At 36.3% G+C, this 21,846-nt stretch overlaps 1 protein-coding gene across 3 annotated transcripts in view; it reads right to left on the reverse strand.

The window, feature by feature from the left end:
- Positions 1-21,846, reverse strand: part of DIAPH3 (diaphanous related formin 3) — a 506,099-nt gene that overhangs the window by 188,354 nt on the left and 295,899 nt on the right. For all 3 annotated transcript variants that reach the window (XM_006927330.5, XM_045053868.1, XM_045053865.1), the window contains 2 exons: positions 14,632-14,756; positions 6,745-6,909 (listed from right to left, as the gene is read on the reverse strand). In XM_006927330.5, coding sequence (XP_006927392.4) covers positions 6,745-6,909; positions 14,632-14,756 — 290 coding nt within the window. The remainder of the gene's footprint in view (positions 1-6,744; positions 6,910-14,631; positions 14,757-21,846) is intronic.

Here is a 21,846-nt window from a genome sequence, read left to right on the forward strand (position 1 = left end):
TTGTAAATTCAGAGGCTCATCATAGCAGTTACATATGTATAATTAAAACAGAAAATTGACAGAGACCCATAAATACAGAGAACAAACTGGTGGCTGTCAGAGGGGAGAAGGCTGGGAGGATGGGCAAAATGGGTGAAGGGGAGTGAGAGATCCAGGCTTCCAGTTATGGAATGAACAAGTCATGGAGATGAAAGATATACCATAGAGAATATAGTCAATGATGTTGTGTCATGGCAGACGGTATCTACACTCGCAATGTGCACAGCATAATATACAGAGGTGCTGAATCACTATGTTGTGCACGTGAAACTAATGACACAATGTGTATCAACTATACTTCAAATAAATAAACAGAAAAATGACATATTCTTAATAATTATAATTTGGTATGAAAATTGTTTTCACACATGTTATCTAAAAGGGAACAAGTAACAAAGGAGAGCAGAGAGGGGGGAGCATTCAGAAGTATTTCTGTAAGATGAGGTTGTTAAGCAAAATAAACAAGGTGTCAGATGAAATTTGCTTAAGGAGTTAAGAGTGTTGTTGCACTGTGCTAATAATTCTGGTTAAAGAAAGAGAAAAGCAAAAGAACTTTCAGTGAGGAGAAAGGAAAGCCTCACCAAGACAAGAAAAATTTTAAAGAAGAGACCATGTATTTCAGGGATGAGTAAAGGCGCTTTGAGCAGAATTCTCTAATATAAATATGAATGGGAAGTGGGGCTAGGACATATATTATGCTTCAAGGCCACAGGGACCAATGACACACATGAAAATTAGGTTTATACTCAAAGGACCAACATGAACATTCTACAGCTGTTAGGTAAGAAAAAGGGGAATGGAGTGTCCCAGTAAAAGCCGACAAAAATTCCATAATGGGCTCAATTCATCCCATAGAAGCATGCACCTCTATGAGTAATGGGCACATTGGTAGTTGCATCTAACAGTGAGTCCAAAATCAATCACAAGTGGAAGATGATGATTATCGTTCTACAACACTACACACCTGAAGGCATGAACTTCACTTGGTGAAGCTTGATGCCTGGTAGGACAGTGATTTGCTTAGCCTACAGTGCAGGGTCAAACATTTCCACCTAGTACCTCCAATTTGAACTTTATGGTTCCCATGACTCCTACAGGAAAAGAGTATCTTGCCAGCTCTCCACTCCACACCTTAACCTTCACGCCAGCCTTGTGGTACATTAATAATCCTCTAATTTTAAAAGAAAACATTTTATGCTTTGAAACGGAACAAGACCAGCAAACATTCTCCTATCATGAATGCGTTGACGTAAACAAGAAGTTATTCTATTAAGGGGTGAGAAAATAAAAAAATGTCTTGTGCTGATTTACACTTGTAAGTTACCAAAAATGCCCTTAAAAATCACATTTTAACAATTCTTCCAAACTCTCTGAGCAATATATTGGATATATGCTGGAAATATATTAAAAAGTACAGGCTTTGGAATCAGGGAGGCTTCCATTCAAATCTTAGCCCCTACCAGTTCGGAAGCATACTGAGATTCCCTACCCCACAGTTACTATACGGGTGACATTCTGTATCTCACAAGAATGCTGGGAAGACTAAGTCAGATGACACGCGTACAGCATCTAGCAGAGAGTCTAGCAAGAAGCAGGCACTCAATCAGGGGCAGTTGTTGTTGGATTTGTCTTGTTGAAGATAGTAATAAAAATAAAGCTTGGGGTACTTGGGTGGCTCAGATGGTTAAGCGTCCTGACTCTTGATTTTGGCTCAGGTCATGATCTCATGGTTCATGGAATTGAGTCCCGCATCAGGCTCTGTGCTGACAATGTGGAGCCTGCTTGGGATTCTCTCTCTCTGCCCCTCTCCTGCTCACTCTCTCTCTCAAAATAAATAAATAAAATTTAAAAAATAAAGATAAATAAAATTACAATATGTAAGCTTACTCCCTATTTCTTGGAAATTGATTACTAGTCCTAAATAGAAACCATTTACCTATAGTAGATTGTTAAAACAAAAACAAATTAATTTCTAGTTGAGGATCTCCAATTAGAAAAGAGGAGAGTTCAACTGGTGTCACAATGAGCAGTTACCCCACAGAGGAAGCTCCATGATCTTAGAACTTTTTCCCCTTGGTCTACATGGCTTGAAGCAGCAGTCTGGAACAGATTTTCCTTCTTTAGCTATTGTATTAGGGCTCTCAGAAAGGGTGGGAAAAAAACAAGAACCAAAACAGCTGTATCTAAACCAATTACTGATGAGATCCTGGTAACACTGATAAGAACTGACATGAGTTGGTAAAAGGTATAGTAATCGGCTCTGAATAAAAATGAGCTGGCCTTTAATTGCTTAAGAGTAACTTCTGGGGCAATCCTAAAATACGAACATTTTGGGATAAATTACTCATAAACTAAATTACTATTAAAAATAAAAGTGATCACGTTTTTTTTTTTTTAATTTTGGGGAGGGGTTAGTTTTCACATTAGTCCTAACAGTTCTTTTAAATGTAATTTAAACTATATTAATAGGAATTAGTATAGTTTAGCCATATATGGCATAGGCTGGTGCAAGACTCCCTGGGTTAGCCCCTCAGCTCCGTCAATTGCTGGCTATGTCAACAATGGGCAAGTCACAATCTCTCTAAACCTCAGTTTCCCCATCTGTAAAATGGGAATAGTAACAGTATGCCTACCACACCTGGTTATTGTTAGGGTTAAATGAGTAAGTGGAGAACTTGCCACTTGACTGGCACTATATGTATTAGCTGCTAAAGCCTGGCACCCATTGTAGATGAGAACACCTATCCCTCAACAAATTTGGCTATTTGTTACATGCCATGAATTACGTTAGTAAAACAAACGTATGCAAGATAGACACAGATTTTATAAGATGAAGCGAAGTCTGAGCAGAGATCAGAAGGGTGAGTATACTAATTTAGCCAAGCAAAGTATGGACAGACTGCTCCAGGCATAGGGAACCATACATAAGTAGGACGGTCTAAACTTGAGAGAAAACATTCCATGGAAAACTGTCATAGTGAGGGAGGGGAACAGCTAGGGAATGAAGACAGTGGTTCCAACTCCTTGCATATAATACAAAACAGAACTTCACTTTAATGGTAAAATTTGCTCATTCACGACCAGGAGTATTCCTAAATACCAGTGGATGAAGTCACAATATAAACGTATCTTACCAGTATTTTCTTAAAAAGAAAATCTAGCTATATATTTTTTGCCTATTGTATAAATAGACCTTTCCAGAACAGACCTTCAACCCATTAAAGTTCCACATCTGTTGTTAATATTTTCACACTGATTCAGTGAAGTTAGTATGATTTTCAAAGTTGAATGGTGAGGAATTAAATAGCAATGTAAGGGATCAGGGATTTGAGAAAATAAAACATTTGTCAAAAATTTTTGCCAATATTGATATGTGATCTTTTAAAATACGCACTGTCTAAAATTCAAGCAGTATAACTATATTTACCAGAAAGAAAGGAAGAAAGAATAAAATTTGTGTGCCAAATTGTATCACCTTAGTATAGCCACTTTGCTTCTATAGTCTCCTTTATGTTTATTTTTACCCTAAAGATTATTTCCTCTCCAAATTACTCATTTAAATGAAATATATTTTTTATATTTAGCTCTAAGGAGGTTAGTTTAGGACAGTGTGCATATGTATATACGACAACAATTACTTCTAGGACCCATGTGAACTCTGAAATACACACAAAGTACAGCTGTCACTCTATTACCCTCCTTTTTTTGGACCCTTCTCCAATCAAACACTTCCTCACTCTTCCACCATTAGTAACACTAATGCCAAGTTATCCCCACAACACCCAAAGCCCTCTAATCCTACTAGATCTTAGGAAGATTTTGAATTAGACTTGATTCAAATGTCAGTCTGAATGCTTAAAAACAGTATGGCCTAGATTTCATTTTTTAAACCCTTTCAGCGCCAGTGTTCTTATTTGTAAAATGGAACACAAGCTATAAACAAGGGAGGGAGCACCGCACAGCATTTAATTACACAGGCTCTTGGAGGAAGCCTGTACGGGTACAAATTCTAGTTCCACCATTTTATAGCTAAAACACATTGAGCCAGATATGTTCCATCTCTGTACCTCGGTTTCTTCATTTGCCTCAGAGAGAAGGTAACAGTGAAAGGTGGAGAATTATTATGAAGACTGACGGAGATAATATACATAAGGCATCTGGAAGAATGTCTGGTTCATGGAATACTCAATATATGATGGGTATTATTACTTCGTATATCTATTTTATACCTTTATAACATAATTGTGTCAGGAGTCCCCAAGACCACCCTCACATTTGATCATTTGTTGGAAGGACTTAGAACTCAGAAAGCTATTGTACTCATGGTTACAGTTTATTACAGTGAAAGGACACAGATTAAAATCACCATAGGCTTCTCCCAGAGGAGTTCCATTATGACATACGAAGTATTGCCTACTAGGAAAGCTCTCTCATTCCTTGATGTCAAGAGTTTTTATTGGAAAAAAACATGTATGCCTGGACCTTCCACATGGACCACCTTAGCTACTCAGCTTCTAGCCTCCTATAGAGGACAAACCAAACAGTATAGCCCAGGGCTTCAGGTGAACAAAAACAGGTACTCACTGCAAATCACATTTCTAGAAAAAACCATCTAGTTTGGTCCAAGGCCCCAAGCAGACAAATATCCCTGTGAGACAGGGTATTCCAAGAGCTAACGGGTTATCTCCCAGGAACCAGTGTAGGACTGGTTCCAGGTTTGAAACACCTCAAGCCTACTGAGTTAACCCTTCACTGCATACTAATTTATTAAACGACTACCATGTGCAAGGAACTGTGATAAATACTTAGTATATATTAGCTAGCTTAATAAACACTTTTATGAGAAAGGAATTAATATTTCCATTTACAGATATGGAAACTGAAACTCAGGAAGGTTATATCAGTTCATGGTCATATAACTAGTGTGGAATCCAAACCCAGCTCTCCCAGACTGCAGAGCCTTTGCGACTTACATTAAGGCATAAAATATTTTAAAGTTAAAACCATATTGTACAATTTATCACATATATAGGCACACAATAAATATATTTGTCAATCAAATCCAGTTCTTCTACTTGTGATAGTGAAAAACTAAAGAATCATTTTGAATTTGTGGAAGGAACAAAGTAAAGCTATGAGCAAATGTATATGTACCATAGACTAGTGTTCCTTTGAAATACTGAAGCTTTAAATGTCCATCAACTGATGAATGGATAAAGAAACTGTGGTTTATATACACAATGGAATACTACTTGGCAATGAGAAAGAATGAAATATGGTCTTTTGTAGCAATGTGCATAGAACTGGAGAGCATAATACTAAGTGAAATAAGTCATACAGAGAAAGACAGATACCATATGTTTTCACTTTCATGTGGATCCTGAGAAACTTAACAGAAGACCATGGGGGAGGGGAAGGGAAAAAAAAAAAAAAAAAGAGAGGGAGAGAGCCAAACCATAAGAGACTCTTAAAAACTGAGAACTGAGTGTCGATGGGGGGTGGGATGGAGGGAGGGCAGGTAATGGGTACTGAGGAGGGCACCTATTGGGATGAGCACTGGGTGTTGTATGGAAACCAATTTGAGAATAAACTTCATATTAAAAAAAATAAATACTGAGGTTTTAAAGAAAAATTTTTTAATGTTTGTTTATTTTTGAGAGAGAAAGACAGAGCCTGAGCAGGGGAGGGGCAGAGAGAGAGGGAGACACAGAATATGAAGCAGGCTCCAGGCTCTGAGTTCTCAGCATAGGGCCCGATGCAGGGCTCAAACTCACGAACCATGAGATCAGGACCTGAGCCAAAGTCACACGTTTAACCCACTGAGCCACCCAGGTGCTCCTGAAACACTGAGTTTTTATTAAAAGACTATCTCATCTTAACAAAGTCCAATAAATTCAGCAATAAAGTTTTCCTTAGAGTAAAAAGAACAACTTCTTTAAGCTTAAGCGTTTTCTTTTTTCCTTACCCTTCGAAACTTTTTAATCCCCACAAACATTTGCTGAAATAGAGAAATGACTTACCCATCTATTAAGAATAACATAATTTTTTGTTGCAGAATTGTATCACCATTTTCCCCAGGGAGGCAACAATGCTTTCTCACTTTAATATGTGTGTGGTTTTTTTCCTCATCTAATCAGCTAATACTTTTCAAAAGATCTTTTTAATGCCTAAATGAAAGGATTCCACATCAAAGACCTGACCTCCCTATTAAAGTATCTAAAGGAAACCCTAGGAATCTAAAATCCATTCAAAGGCAAATCACAGGTAGCTTATTGTACAATGCATTAAGAAAAGAAAAGGAAAATAAGAAGCTTCATAAGAACTTCACGGAATTTGGTAAAATTATACCACAAAATACAAATTGATCTCAAGTATAAAGAAACAAATTCATAGCCAAAAACGTATTACAAAAGTGCTCTGTAATCAGCCAGGAGGGGAGTCTTTATGAGAAACTTCAGAATTTGTCATATTTTCAATCAAAATTTCTGATTACAGCTTAACGTTGGGAAGCCCAAAAAGAGAACAAACCACATATTTTTCAATAGATTTAAAATCTGAAATTTTTAAAGCTAACTTTCAACATGGGGAAAGGTAGGTTTTATTACCGACAGCAATACTGGAAAAAGTAACGAAATGAAAGTAAAAACTGATGAGATGTATAGACACAAATACTTTCTTCAAAAAAAATTAAACATTTTAACATACCATGAATGTGGTTCTGAAGTTATTCAAGTCATTAAAAAAGTCTTCCACAGACACCTTCTTCACATCAATGGCGTAGTATCCCATCACACTCTGGTATAACGTTTCCATGTTTTCGTGTAACTTTAAAAGTTTCCCGTATTGTTCTTTTGCACTGATAACAAAGCTGTATCTTAGAGTTAAGGGATTCTGAAATTTACAAAGTAATGTTTTAGGAAAAAAAAATACCCTGTGAATCCAATGTTTGAATTATTAGTCACTATTACACATCTCCGAAATGCCAAAATTACCTCTAACAGGTCATTGTTCTCAAAACTCAATCTATCCTGTACGACAGTAAAATCTTAACACCAATCTCTAATTAACTCCGGCCAAATTATCAGGAAAGTTAAATATTTATTTTTTTTATATTTGACAATTGAGTCCATGGAAATTATACTTCCAGTGTATGTATGTACATTATTCACATCATTCAATATGATTTAAATTATAGCTCAGTGTCTGATATTGAGTAATTTCAATGATATTGAAATCAACCACATGGGCGCTGAACACAGCAGTTAAACTGGATGCCCGATGTCAATTTCCAGCTCCCGCACTTGCTGGTTGCCTGTGGGCACATGCCTTAATCTCTCTGGGCTAGGACTTCCTCATCTGTAAAATGGGAATAAGAATATCATCCATTTCACAGGGCTGCTGTGAGGATTAAACACGTTAATAATTCAAAATTCTTAGAAAAATGAATAGCATTTTGTAGTACATGTAAATCCCTTTTTTTTATTGCATTTTGGGTTATATATGTGGTTCTAAAGTCCATCAAAAAATAAATTAAGAGTTACATTAAAAACTTCAAATATTAGGGGCGCCTGGGTGGCTCGGTCGGTTGAGCGTCCGACTTCGGCTCAGGTCATGATCTCACGGTCCGTGGGTTCGAGCCCCGCGTCGGGCTCTGTGTTGACAGCTCAGAGCCTGGAGCCTGTTTCAGATTCTGTGTCTCCCTCTCTCTGTGACCCTCCCCCGTTCATGCTCTGTCTCTCTCTGTCTCAAAAATAAATAAACGTTAAAAAAATTAAAAAAAAAAAAAAAACTTCAAATATTACAGAACTTCATGTTTTAAATTCTCCTTTGGAAAACTGGGAAGTGATTTATTTTATGCATTGCATCATCTAAAATTATGATCTGGCACATACACATACAGAAATATTCTCTTCTCATTTATTACAACACAGTTCAAAACACACTGATTTTCAGAAGACTAACAGTGTGAATGTTGCAGTGGCATTAGAAAACATTTTCTAAACAAACCATAGAATTTCCTTTGTGGTGTGACAAATTGCTAATGCAGTTAGATATACCATACTTCATTCTGAAAAGATGACTCTGTTAGAGCATCATTCATAATCGTCTATGGCTCCTTTAAACTGGGACATTTAAAGAAATGGAATATACAGAATTAAGCTTATCCAAGCCATTTTATTGTCTCTGACTAATGCAAAAAAAGAAAGATGTTAGTATATTTTTAAATTTTTAAATATTTGTTTAGTTATCTGTTTTTGGGGGGAGAGGCAGAGAGAGGGAGAGAAAAAATTCCCCACCAGGCTCTGCACTGTCTGCACAGAGCCTGATGCAGGGCTTGATCTCACAAAGTGTGGGATCATGAGCTGAGCCAAAATCAAGAGTCGGACACTCAACCAACTGAGCCACCCAGGCGCCCCAGTATACATATAGTTTTTTAAAGTCAGTAATAAGAATAACTAGATTCGTACCAAGAAAAGAAAACCAAAAAAGGAATTTTTATAACCAAAAAAAAAAAAAAAAAAAAAAAAGATTTTCCACAATTTCAAAAGATAACGGTTCCTCTGGTCAGAGTATTCCCCAATGGAAGATAAAATAAGGAAACCGATCTCGGCCTTTCATTTTGAGAAAGGAAGGCTGAAAAAGAAAGAGGCAGCATTGCTGTTAGATGGGTGGTGAAATCCAGGGGGGCATGGAAAATTTCTAATAATTAGAGCCCAACCTCCCCCAAAAAAGGCATTCCAGTCCATCACGGCTCACTTGTACCCATGTCTGGGGTCAGTCCACAGATTACTTACTGCCCTTCTATGCTGGTTATTTCTCCCTCTCTGCACCCCCCAGACTATGCCCTGCTTACTTTTATATTTAGCATTTTAGGGGAAAAAAAGAGTATACTAAATATTGGAGTCTGGATTCTAATGGAAGGGTTAATACTTTTTTTAAATAACCTTAAGAAAATCTATAGACCTTTCTGTCGTCCAGTTTATATTCATCTGAGTAGCAAAATGCCTCCTTATATTTTCTAGAATCTGGATCATAATAGCAGCAGTGGCTGATGAATTTATATGTAGTATCATTTTTTAATGCTTGCATAAACAAAAGATTTTCTGTAATTACTCAAATCACAAAATCACAGGAAATTATAATACAGTCACACTTGACAGATTTCCATACACTTTGTCTTATGAAATATCCATATTCATGAAATATTATAAAGCAAATGTATGTAAATTGAAAAATCACGTTTGAAACACATTCAGAAACTAATATTAAATGGACCATATGGTGACTCATTTGTAATGTGAAATAATCAGTCCTTCATTTATATAGTAAGGTCAGAAATCAACATTGGTTTATCTATTCAATCTATAAACTTTCACCTAAAATTATTTATGTCCCAGAGACAGACTATCTCCATATGGATTATTTATACATCCTTAACTCTTGTCTAAAAGAGAAATTGTTTTCTGCCTTTGCTCGCCCAAACCTATCATTCAAAGTTTCCTTCAATTATTCCTCTTCCACAAAGCCTTATTTTCTAATTTCCACAGTAAGAAGTTCGTTCCACTGAACACATAGCATTTGCAATCCATTGTACTCAGCTGGAACGGAGGGGAGTTTTCCCTTCTAGACCAATTCCTTGATAGCACTTTGCTCTTGCCACATTTCTAGAGGATGGCCACGTTGGACTGTCAGCCCCTTCTGTGGATGCTGTGTTCCACCTTCTCAGTACTTGTCTGCCACTACATTCGTGTCAATTACTCATCTCCCCCTAGTGAGTCATCAAATTTCCATCAGTGGGAAGGTAACAGTCTTTCTCAAAAGTGTGATGAAAGCCACAGAACTTCTATTCAAAAAAGTCCATCTCTATGCATTCACACACATACAATTTGGATGTAATGCTAAGAGTTAACAGAGTCCCTGAAAAGTAGTTTTGCTGGACAACATGTTAAGTAGGCTACTTTAGTGGGCGTTTCTAATTGTATGGTCCTAAAGCTACTCCTTGTCTTTCCCCTCACTGACTGCATAGTAAGGCTTTGCGTTTTAATAAGAGGCACTTCACAAATATGAGTAATTTTATCCTGACACCTGTGAATACTCCCTTTCTCAAGAATCAGTTTGGTAAACAGGTTAAAACAAAGCTGTAAGTATTACCCAGTAACACTTTTTGAGATTTTCAAGTAGTAATCACAAGTTTATGAAACATCAGAAATAATATTAATACTATATTCTTAATAAAAGTACTACAATTCTATGTAAACATAAAAAAGATGTGATGGGAAAGAAAACCAAGAGTCAAAACCATGGAGATGACATGGTCTTGTTCTGACAGCTAGAGTGCTTTATAAGTTAATTTTCTTATCGTTGTTATCTAGAAAACAATTTGCTCCCAAGGGAAATGCAATGGAGCTTTGAATAACTGGAATTACCCACGAGAATGGTAAAATTGTGATTGAACAGAAACAATTTTGGAAATAGTCAAATTAATTCTCACTTTAAAATGATTGTCTGATAGGATAGAATAAATGATGACATTGATGAGGCACTCTACATCCCTATTGATGGGCTAGTCTCTCATTATGAGATGGTGAAACCACCCAGCACAAATACGTACTACATTTATTCTTACATCCTGCCCTCGTTATTGCTTCCCCCAACAAGGATATCTATTACTTCCATTAACACATCTTACAAGGACCAGCTCCAATCAGTCCTACATGCCTGATACCTTTTATAGATCTTAAGTACTCGGGATCCAGCCAGGCAGCCAACCAGCTAGTCAGTAAGTATTCCCTAAGCTCCACTGCATTCCACTTTTCTGGGCAAGAGAGGAAACACTGGTTAACGAGGTAGGCAAAATCCCTGCTTTCATGAAACATACATTCGAGAGTGTAGTGACAGAATAAAGAAGTAAATGAATGAGATGTTCAGATAGTGATAAGTATGATCATGAAGATAAAGGTCTGTGATATTAGACAGGGAAGTCCTGGCTAAGGGGACATCGCCTCAGACAGGGAGTCATCACTGTGAAAGGAGCTGTGAGCACCAAGCTGTGCAGCACCCTCTATAAGTGCAATAAGACCTCAGGGAAGGAAAAGATCATCGTCACTTTGGATGAGGACCAGGATATTTTAACCTGAGTTTTACAAGTCCCTTCAGGACGAGTTAAACGGAAGACAAGGAAGGAAGAAAGAGAGAAGAGAGAGAAGAGTAAGTCAACAGAAAAATTTGCCATGACAAACCACCCAATTACCCAAACTCCCACTCTTGCAAATAGACAGGTGTTACATGAGTTTACATTTCCCAGATCCCGTTCCTCTATTTTACTCTCTAACCAGTGTTCAATTAAATAAAAATGTACTGAATTCCTTTACCTAAAAATGCTGTGTCTTATGCAGCATGGAATACAGATAAAAGACCTAAGCCCTTCAAGGAACTTATTAGGACAGTTTCGCCTCTACATAATACTTTCAAAAGCACCTAAAGCATTGATATATACTAGAACAACAAAAAAGAAAGTGTGAAAATTGAGTAGGACTGCAATGAACAAATTTAAAGACTATAACATGGGAAAAGGCAAGGAAACTGCAACATAAGTGGTAAAAAGTAAAAAAAAAAAAAAAATGAATGTCTGGCAAAACAATTTTTTTCTAAGAAACTCAGGAGGTGGGGTAGGAAGAGAAGAAAAGGTAAATAAATCCTTGTGCAGGGAGAACTTCAAGGGCAATGGTCTAGGATCTATTTGTTATTTTCCTTGACATATGAAATATTCCAGAATCTAAAGATGAAAAGAAATGAACAGGTACTGCATGACACAAATCCTAGCATTTTCCTGATTTTCTCACATATAAGAGCTTAGTAAGTATGTGTGCTTCACATGTAATAGTTTGCATATAACAATGTTGGTGATCCTGCCTCAAATTCCTGTCACACATTTTTCAAGCAAATATTTACAGTAGAAATGGTTAACTCCAGTTGTATTTCTGACCCAAGTTTAGCAGTTATAAAGAAATATAAATATTACAAAAAGGGCAATGTGATATATATGAAATAACTGTACATGCATTTTAAAGGATATGCTAAATTCATATTTTTATACTCAGTATATGAAAGTAAAGAGAGTGCACTAAAAAAATAAAATTACAATATACTATAATTGAATGCTAACAGGGAAATTTCACATAACAAAATTATATCATTATAATTTAAAACAATTCAATTAACAGATTATTTAAGCTACTAAATCATGACTGTTTAAATATCTACTTGCATAAATGCATCCCTAACAACTTAGATAATACACATATTCTTTTAGAATTGGTTGGCGAACCCAACAATTTGACATGTTTCAACTAATAAGCACAAAAACTTAAAACATAAACAAAGTTAGAGCGTTAATAGCCCAAACTTTAGTTAAATACATTTTTATTCATTGTGCATTTTAGTTTCTGAATCCTTTCATTTTGTAAGATCTGATTAAGAAGCTCACAATTTGCCACTTTAATAAGATCTATATAAATCCATTTAATATTCAAAATGTGACTTGTTGTCAGTCCTAATTAAAGTAAACAAAGCTTTGCAATGAATGAATTTAATTACTTCGAAACTAGTATGTCTAACCAAGATGAAAAGCAAACCAGTGCAATCTAATCTCAGCAAAGAATATTTATGATTATAAGCTTTGTCAATAGCAAAGTGCACCAACTGTTCGTATATCTGACTTCCAAGAGATACATGAATGCTAATCAGTTCATTAGAGGCTTCTAGGTTGTGATATTTAGCGACAGGATGTAGTAGCTTTCTTGTCCATGGAGTATAATTGTACTCAGAATGAAAAATTGTTTCCAACAAAGCATCATCCTTCCTGTTTCTGATTTCCTGCTGGTTGCTTTTTATGAGCTGCATACCTTTCCAGAAGCCAACATCATTCAGCTTCTTGTGTCATATGAATACAAGTATGGATAGGTCCTGAGATCGTCTGCTGAGCAGGATTCTACCACCTTCCCTCTAAGCTCAGGAATTTATCTTAGTTTATAGGTTCTAGAAACCGGAGCCTCATAATTAGTATGCTCAAAGTGTATTACCAGAAACTGTATGCAGGCAAACCCTTTGCTAAAATGCATTCTCTCTATAGGGAACAATAAAAGTACTTCAATTAACAGTGCTTAATGATTAAAATAAACTGTCACATATGAATATTTTAACATGATAAAATGATGGAGGGAAAAAAGGCTAAGAATGATGAAACTAATGTAACTCTGCAATAACAAATTTGTTTTAAAAAGCATACTTTGCCAAATGAGAAGGTGCTGCAAGAGTATTTTTTGATGGGTAAATACAGATTTCACCTTTGGTTTTAAAAAAAAAAACAACCCTTCTCAAATGTAGCGATAATGGCACACTGCCTAATAAAAGAAGAAACTGGATGAGTAGGAAAGATATGAAAGGAAACAAACACATTAGCCTGAATTGATTGTTGCTGGAGTGCATTTTTATGATATTTCCCAAAAGAGACAGTGAACAAAGCTAAAATTGAACTAATTCACAATTAAACTGAAAGCATATACAATAAAATCTATGACAAACCAAATAATAATTTTGTGATTTGCTAAATCTCAGGGGAGAAGGCACAGAAAGAGGAAAAGCAGTTATTTTATTTCAACCATCTCAGTTTAAGATATGAGGAGTGTCTATTTATAAGAGCTCATTGGAAGTGGGTTATCCTTTCATATAAAATTCTGAGGTCCATATGGGATTTTAATAATGCATTGTAGTAATACTTTATTGTAACACAAAAGATATCAGTCTCTAATCTCATAGAATGGTTTGCAAAGCAACTCAACATTCATTTCAGGAAATTAAAAAAAAAAAAGTTTATTACTTCAATTACTCATTAGAGAATAAGCCACAAAGTTAGTGAAACCAAAGATAATCGAATTCAAAAGAAACCTTTAAATTAAGCAGGACACAAGTCTCATTTATGTATATACATAATACACACATACACACGCACATATGTATATGCACATACACTGATACTAATTTGTGTTTGGAGAAGACCTGCATGAGTAGTGATCATGACAAATTCCATTTTGATTTTGGAACTATGCAGTATTTCTAAATATCTTTAATACTAAAGTTTCTGGAATGAGATCATTCTTTATACCAACCCTTGAAATTAAGCTGACAAGTCATACCAGTTTCTAAAATCTGCATATCTTTCCTGAAACATTTCAAAAGTATCTAAATCACATCCCGATAGTAGATATCAAACTTCCTCAAACTGAGTTTTCATGTCCTTTCAATTTCTCATGAACATCACAAGGAAACAGGGCAAATGGAAGGGAAAAGAGGAGAGAAAATGTCCAAATGGATACAAAGTGAAACAAACAAACAAAAAGAATAGAAAGCAAAGTACATTTCTGTATCATTCATGATAGGCAAACACATTGATAAATTTCCCTGCAAGAAGGCAAAGGCTAAAACTGTTATCTGGCACTGTAGGATAAGCACTGGTTATGCAAATATACCTACATCATTAAATAAATTGTAACTCTAGTTGACTAGTGAGTTATTTAGATATCAGAAGGATATGGACATCTTTGTCAGAAACTTATCATGCAAGTCCTCAGGAGGGGGAAAGGTTTCCAAATCTTTCTCAAGCTGTTGAAGCTGCCTTCCCATCTGCTTCAAATTCTTTTCCAGCGTTTCTACAGAGACTAAAAGAGAGTATATTAAATGACTTGAAAGGACAAAATTATAATATATAAAAGGTAAAACACTCTAGGAACAAAATATTTGTGAAAAACCTTCCGATAATAAAGAAAGAAAATTCACTATACTAGAGGTAAACTAAATTCCACTTTTTAAAAAGCTTTTGATATTTAAAGGCAAATATAAAGGAAATTTCATATTTTTTTTAAAAAGAAGATGGAATTTAGGAAACGCTCACATGAACAAACTACATTTAATAAGTAAGTTTTGTTGAAAATTAGAGCCCTTGACCTCAACAAACGCTACAAAAGAATCCATCTATGCAGAAAAAGAGGCAAAGAAAGACTTTTAAACATAAACCAATTTCAATGCAGTTTTCACATTTTTCAAAATCATGATCTCTTGAGAGGAAACAATCAGTGCATGGAAAAGACAGGGACGAGGATGCTCTATTGCCCAAGCTCATCTACAATAGGAATGAAAAGGTATCAGAAGCTACTTGAGCAACACATGGAACAAATATCACATCTTCTTTATTGGTACCCTGAGCACAATCTGTGTTTATTATCTAATGACAATCTCTCTTCTTCGACTTAAAGTTGCTCTCACAGTGCACATGAAGGAACTAGCGGTAGATCAGGGACCAAGGCACTATCAAAATGTATTGGTCGCCCAGTACGACGTTTAAGAATCATTACCTGAAATCTTTTTTTTTTTTTTTTAAGTTTGTTTATTTTTGAGAGAAAGAGAGACAGAGTACGACCAGGGGAGGGGCAGAGACAGAGGGAAACACAGAATCCGAAGCAGGCTCCAGGCTCTGAGCTGTCAGCACAGAGCCCGACGTGGGGCTCAAACTCACGAACAGTGAGATCATGACCTGAGCCAAAGTCAGACCCTTAACTGACTGAGCCACCCAGGCACCCCCAGCATTACCTAAAATCTATGCATAATTTTAGATGACATCAAGAATTAACAATATATAAAGATATAGCGACCCAAACCAAATGTTTGGGTTCAGATGAATTTTGGTTAAAACTTCCTTTTACTTCCCATCAGTGTGAAGTATATGAAATGATGCTTAAAAATACATATAATAATTCTAGGCATACAGCCATTTTTAGGCTTCCAATTAATCCTGAGGAATGGATATAAGTCAGGTTTCACCTGTAAGAATGGGCATATTTTTGAAAGTAACCTGAATGCCCAACAAATGGGACTGAGTTAAAAAATATTTAGGGGCGCCTGGGTGGCGCAGTCGGTTAAGCGTCCGACTTCAGCCAGGTCACGATCTCGCGGTCCGTGAGTTCGAGCCCCGCGTCAGGCTCTGGGCTGATGGCTTAGAGCCCGGAGCCTGTTTCCGATTCTGTGTCTCCCTCTCTCTCTGCCCCTCCCCCGTTCATGCTCTGTCTCTCTCTGTCCCAAAAATAAATAAAAAAAACGTTGAAAAAAAAAAATAAAAAAAAATATTTATAAATCTCTATATACAAATATACATATAAATAAATATATATGGTTATAGTCTTAGTTCAATAAAATGGAATGGAAGGGAAGCATGAAAAATCATATTGCGTAAGAATATGGAGTTTTGTTTTTTAAACTAGCTGTATATAAAATAACATTTGTTATTCTATTCATAGCTTTTAATATAATATTCTAATATTCTGTTATATTAATAGCTGTTAATAAAACCTTAACGTATTTTGTTGCAAAATCAATTAGCGGGCTAATTTTCCGATACAATGTTTTCCAGTGAATGAATTCTTCAGAGAGCCACATGTAATGTTTGTGCCCAAAGACCAACAATATGTTAACCTTTGGCTCCCACTGTAGTGAAGCCATTGTGAAGTTATACTGATGCATATTTTCTCATTAGTTTTTTGCCACTCATGTCTCCCCTCTCTGTCAGTCTTAAATATAAGACAATAACGCACAAGAGTACATAAACTATTTGTCATGACAGCACTTAGTGTATTAATTAATTCTTTCTATTTAACTCAAATACCCAAATCTTTGCTGTACATTACTCATGATGGTAACACATGGTTCCTAGGCTATGCTCTTTTAATTTTATGTCTGTTTGTCAATTATTCACAACCAAGACATCTATTTAATTAGGCCTAGGGTGTTTCATTTACTCTTCTCATTTCCAATTTTTTTTTTTTTTTGCTTCTTTCAAAGTTCTCTATCTGAACTACAAGAAGAGATTCCTTTTGCTTTCCTAGTCTATTTGATCTCTCTTCTAACATTTCATTAGCATTTCCCCTATCACTTCTCAAGAAATCTTACAGGTGGTTCAGTCATTTTTATACATCCTTAAGCTGTGAAACTTCTCATTAAATAAATACAAGTTCAAAAACACATAAAATCATTCTGAGTAAATATGTGCTCAGAACAGTTTATAAACTGTATAATCACTTTGCGCTATAAATCAGATTAAAAAAAAAAGGATATTAGCAGCATAATATTAGCCATAGTCCTAATGTGTTAGGACAGTAGCAATGGCTAAAATTTATTAAGTGTCCTGAGGTCCTTTCTGAAGTGTTTTCCATTGATTTTTAAAATCCTCAGAAGATAATCATGAAATAGATATTGTTATTATCCCATTTTACAGATCACATTTTATGGATGACTAAATCAGAGTTGAGGAAAAGTCCAACAATTAAAAGTAATGAGGTCACAATTTGAACTAAGGCAATTAAATTCTAGACTTGATTTTTAACTGTTCTGCTATACAGAAAATACTTTATTTTTACAACTACTACCTGTCAGCAACTACGTTTAAGTACACGGATGTAGTTTTCACATAATGACTTTCTTATATTCTCGCCTAGTACAATTACATATGGCCAAACCCAGGGGAATAGATGTAAGTATTCTGGGCGGATGGCTGTATGACAGATAGATATGCTACCATATTTTTTAAATGAACATTTAAATTTAATGAGTTAACACACCATTGAACAAAACCACATACTTAAAATACTATGTTTTACTCCACTAATCCAATTTCTTATACATACACATATTTGGGAAATACCTAGAGAAAGGACAAGTAAGTCTAAGCTTCAAATGTAACAAAAAGCACAAGGCAAACATTGGGAGGGGACACAGATTATTTCTTTCTTTTTTTTTTTTTTTCCTTGATAACTAATCCATCATTCTGTCAACTCTCAGATTCTGACACCAATTGGGTAATCTTCCACTTCAATTCTGACACTAACTACCTAGAGTTAATGCGGACCCCCACAGGCTTAAGGACTCAGCTCCAGGAGACTGCCCTCACTTCAGAAGACCATCACAAGTCCCAGGGATCACCCATCACCCACGCTTCTGACTAACTAGCTATAGATTCAGGGGTTCCCATGCCCCCCCTCCTGCTTATTTTCCATAACTTGATGTTTTACAGAATTCAAAGTACCAAACCTGCTATTACAGTTTTATTGTAAAGGACGCAATTCAGGAAGAGCCAAAGGGAAGATAAACACAAAGAACGGGGGTGGAGGGTAGTACAGAGTCTGCATGGTTTCTATGGGCAAACCCCAGCACATCAATCTGTTTCCAAAACAGAAGCTTCCCCTCAGCCTCACTGCTTCAGGGTTCTTACTGAAGCTTTGTTACACAGGCATGATTGATCAAATCATTGGCCATCAGTGACTCAAGTCTATCTCTAGTCCCTTTCCCCTCCCTGGAGGTCACAGGGTAGACTGACAATTCTAACCCTGTAATCACAGACTTGTAGCCTCTGGTGACCAGTCCCCCATCCTAAAGCTGTCTAGGGTCCTCCCCCTACATCTACCCGAGTCATCTCATTAGCATACAAAATAGGCTCTTATCACTTAAGAAATTCCAACGATTTCAGGTGCTCTATACCAGGAATCTGGAAAATGACCAAACACATATTTTTAAATATACCATATGGATATATAGAAGTGCATGTCTGGAGAGAAGGCAGAACTCCAGTACCTGTGAGGAAGTATAAAAAAAAACCAAAAAAACAAAAAAACAAAAACAAAAAAAAGTACATTTTGATTCATGAGCTGTGTTGCTCCCAGCTGTCTAACAGCCTGGGTCACCCTCCGAAAAGCCATCCCAATGAGTGATGAGCACTTCCCAGTGGGAAGAGAAAAAGGCTTAAGAAAGAAGCCTGTGAGCCTTTTCCAACTGTCTGTTAGCCAGCGGGTCAGCAACTATATTCTATCATTGTGATGTGGAGTTGTTCCTCACTGGCTCAACTTCCACATCAGTGAAAGGGTTAGAAGCCTATCTTCTATTTTTACCTCATGGGTATTTCATAAAAGATCAAATTGTATAACATATGATGAGGAATTTTTTTAAGAGGGTGCACCGTGCTGTGTTATTCTTAGAATTCAATAAGAAATGAAGAGCTTAAAGGCTAACATTAGTAATACTAGAATCAAAAAGTAAAGATAATCATCACCATCAGCATCACCATTAGGCCAGAACAGTGTTGTGAAAGTCAGGCTAAAAAGAAAAGTTGCTAATTTCAAGAATACAATATTCAGAGAGTTTGGGCATATTCAAACTTTTAATGCTGATGTCATAAAGAGCAAGTCAGCGGTCTTAAGAAATGTTTCTTGCAGCTTCTCTACAGATGGAAAGCCATTATTTATGCTTTATTAGCAGTCTCTGGTTACATTATTTGTACATTATGGCTAAGAGGATTTAAGTATAAGTGACCAACTTTCACTGGTTTTTAAATAAGGACCAAAGTACACTTCCAAGAGAAAAAGATGTGAGCAAATTCTAGGCTTAAAAAAAAACAAACAACAACAACAGCAAAACCATAATGTCTGGGACATCCGATGGGTAAAACTAAAGAATATGTAAGAATTTCTTTGGTGTCTTTCTTTTTCAGCAATTCTATTTCCACAGATAATTCCTTTACATATCCTCAAACATAATTTTAACCACACTGTTCATAAGTGTCAAGTTTTTTTGAGGTCAGTGACTATATTTTTATATTAGAAATCCCAGCTACAGTGGCGTTTAATTGTACACCCTCAAAAAAGTGTTAATTTACTGGTGCCTCTGTGTGTGACCTGTATATGAATTTTATCTTTCAACATTGTCACATTCCTTGACCAAGAAATTAATCTTATTTTTTTTTATTCCTTTCCATTATTTGGAAGTAAAAACAAAAAACGCAGTCATCATCAAACAGAGTGGACTAGATTATTTTAAGGGCAATTTCCACTTTTGCATTTTACTCTATTAATATTCAATCAGATGGGATGTCTGAGTCACCTCAGATGTCATGTGCATCTGCCCCCAGGGCAACTGCCCATCTGTAATCTCCACACCCCAGTGGGTGGCAGAACCTTGAATTCTGTTTCTTGTAGAGACCTGCTAGTCTTTACCCTTCCCTCTCCTGTAACCTCAGATCCAATCATGACCTCGCTGGCATTTTGTTTAGCACATAGTATTTGACTTCTTGCTTGCTTGAGCACCATTCAAGTCTTCACTCTTCTCGGATCTCTGGTCTCCTTTTTTTCTTCAGTGCCTTTCCCACACTGTATGGAGGAGTTTCCAGACAAACACTAATGTAAAGATGTCCTTCCTCTGCTTAAAACCAGCCAGTAAACTGCTTTCGTGACAACATCTGAGCTCCACCCACAACCTGGATTTCCTCTATTTCACATTCCGCTACATTTTACTCTGAGAACAACATCCTGCTTCTAGTTTCCCTCCCCCATCCCTCGACATCCACCCTGTTAGGTACTGATGCTGAAAAGAACAGACTATTTGCCTTGTCACCTCAATCACTCCTACTCATACATAATAACAAGAGTCAAAAACTCTAGCTAGTCCCCCAGTGAGATGCCCTCCCCACCCATCATACCTGGTAATTATATTTATCCTTGCAATTACTACACTCCATTACTTTTATCTTTGTGTGTGCCGTCCTCTCCCAAATGACTAGGAATTCCTTGAGGGAAGATACCGTATTTTACTCGTCTTTGTATCTTCACGTACATAATGTATTGCAGACACTCAAATATTTGCGGAAGGAATGGATTTTGGATTTAGCTTTAACCTCTTGAGGTTAATAGAGTAAACATCTAAAACCTTAAAATCCAACACACATATTGGTCTTCAAGTGCCTCGTCATTATGGTAATTATCCATTAGAGAGGTTAACCATAAAAGTTAAGTCACAACTATAAATATTTAAGTTTAAAGGAATCATGAATATAAGCATTCTGCAATGCAATGGCCTCCATGATTTGCTAAGACTTCAAGTAAGAGTGTAGGAATTACATACATTTAAATAATCTTTGTAATTAAATAAAAATCCTCTGTGAATAACTCCTGGAGATGCTGGTTATTATTTCATAACAAGCTTACTAAGAAATGTCACATTCATTCTTACATCTCATGATACATTCTGGGGAAACTGATTTCTTTAAAGAACGCTTAAACAACTTATTAGCATAAAACAATTCAAACATTCAACCTAAATTAACCTTCCCTTGCTCACAAACACGGCTGTTTTATGAGGGCCACAAACTAGGGGTTAAAGCAATTCCAGGCTCCCAAACAAATAACGGTGTTTTTTAAAAACCGTACGAATATTTTATAAACGTGAGTTAAAATAAAAACCAAACAGTAACTTAAATGGGCAAGATGGACAAAAACCTCAGCAGCATTTTAAAAAGCTCAACATTCGGTAGGCCTGTAACAAAATCTAAGTTCTAGAATATCGTTATGAAACCCATTATCATTTTGAAAAAGGCTAAAACTGAAGTAAGAGGACAGAAAAGTACAAACTCAACGTGAATTGCAGCTTGGTTCATGACAGGCAAAGGTAAACTGAAAGAAGCAGTGGGAACCGAGTGACCAGTCACCCTCCCCAAGCGCTGGCCTTCCACTGTGCAGCGCTTCTTCTGTCTCATTGTTCTGACTGTGAATGGGACCCCTTAGGATAAATTGCTCCAACTTGCATTCCTTAACTTACCATATTATATGCAATGAGAGTTTTGTGGTTATTATTATTCTTTTTCAACATCACACTGCAAGAGAACAGCCGATGTTTGTATGGAACGTGGGAAGAGGTAAGAGAGAAGAAAAGTCCTAT

This window comes from Felis catus, chromosome A1 (genome assembly GCF_018350175.1).
Source record: "Felis catus isolate Fca126 chromosome A1, F.catus_Fca126_mat1.0, whole genome shotgun sequence".
Classification (NCBI taxonomy): Eukaryota; Metazoa; Chordata; class Mammalia; order Carnivora; family Felidae; genus Felis; species Felis catus.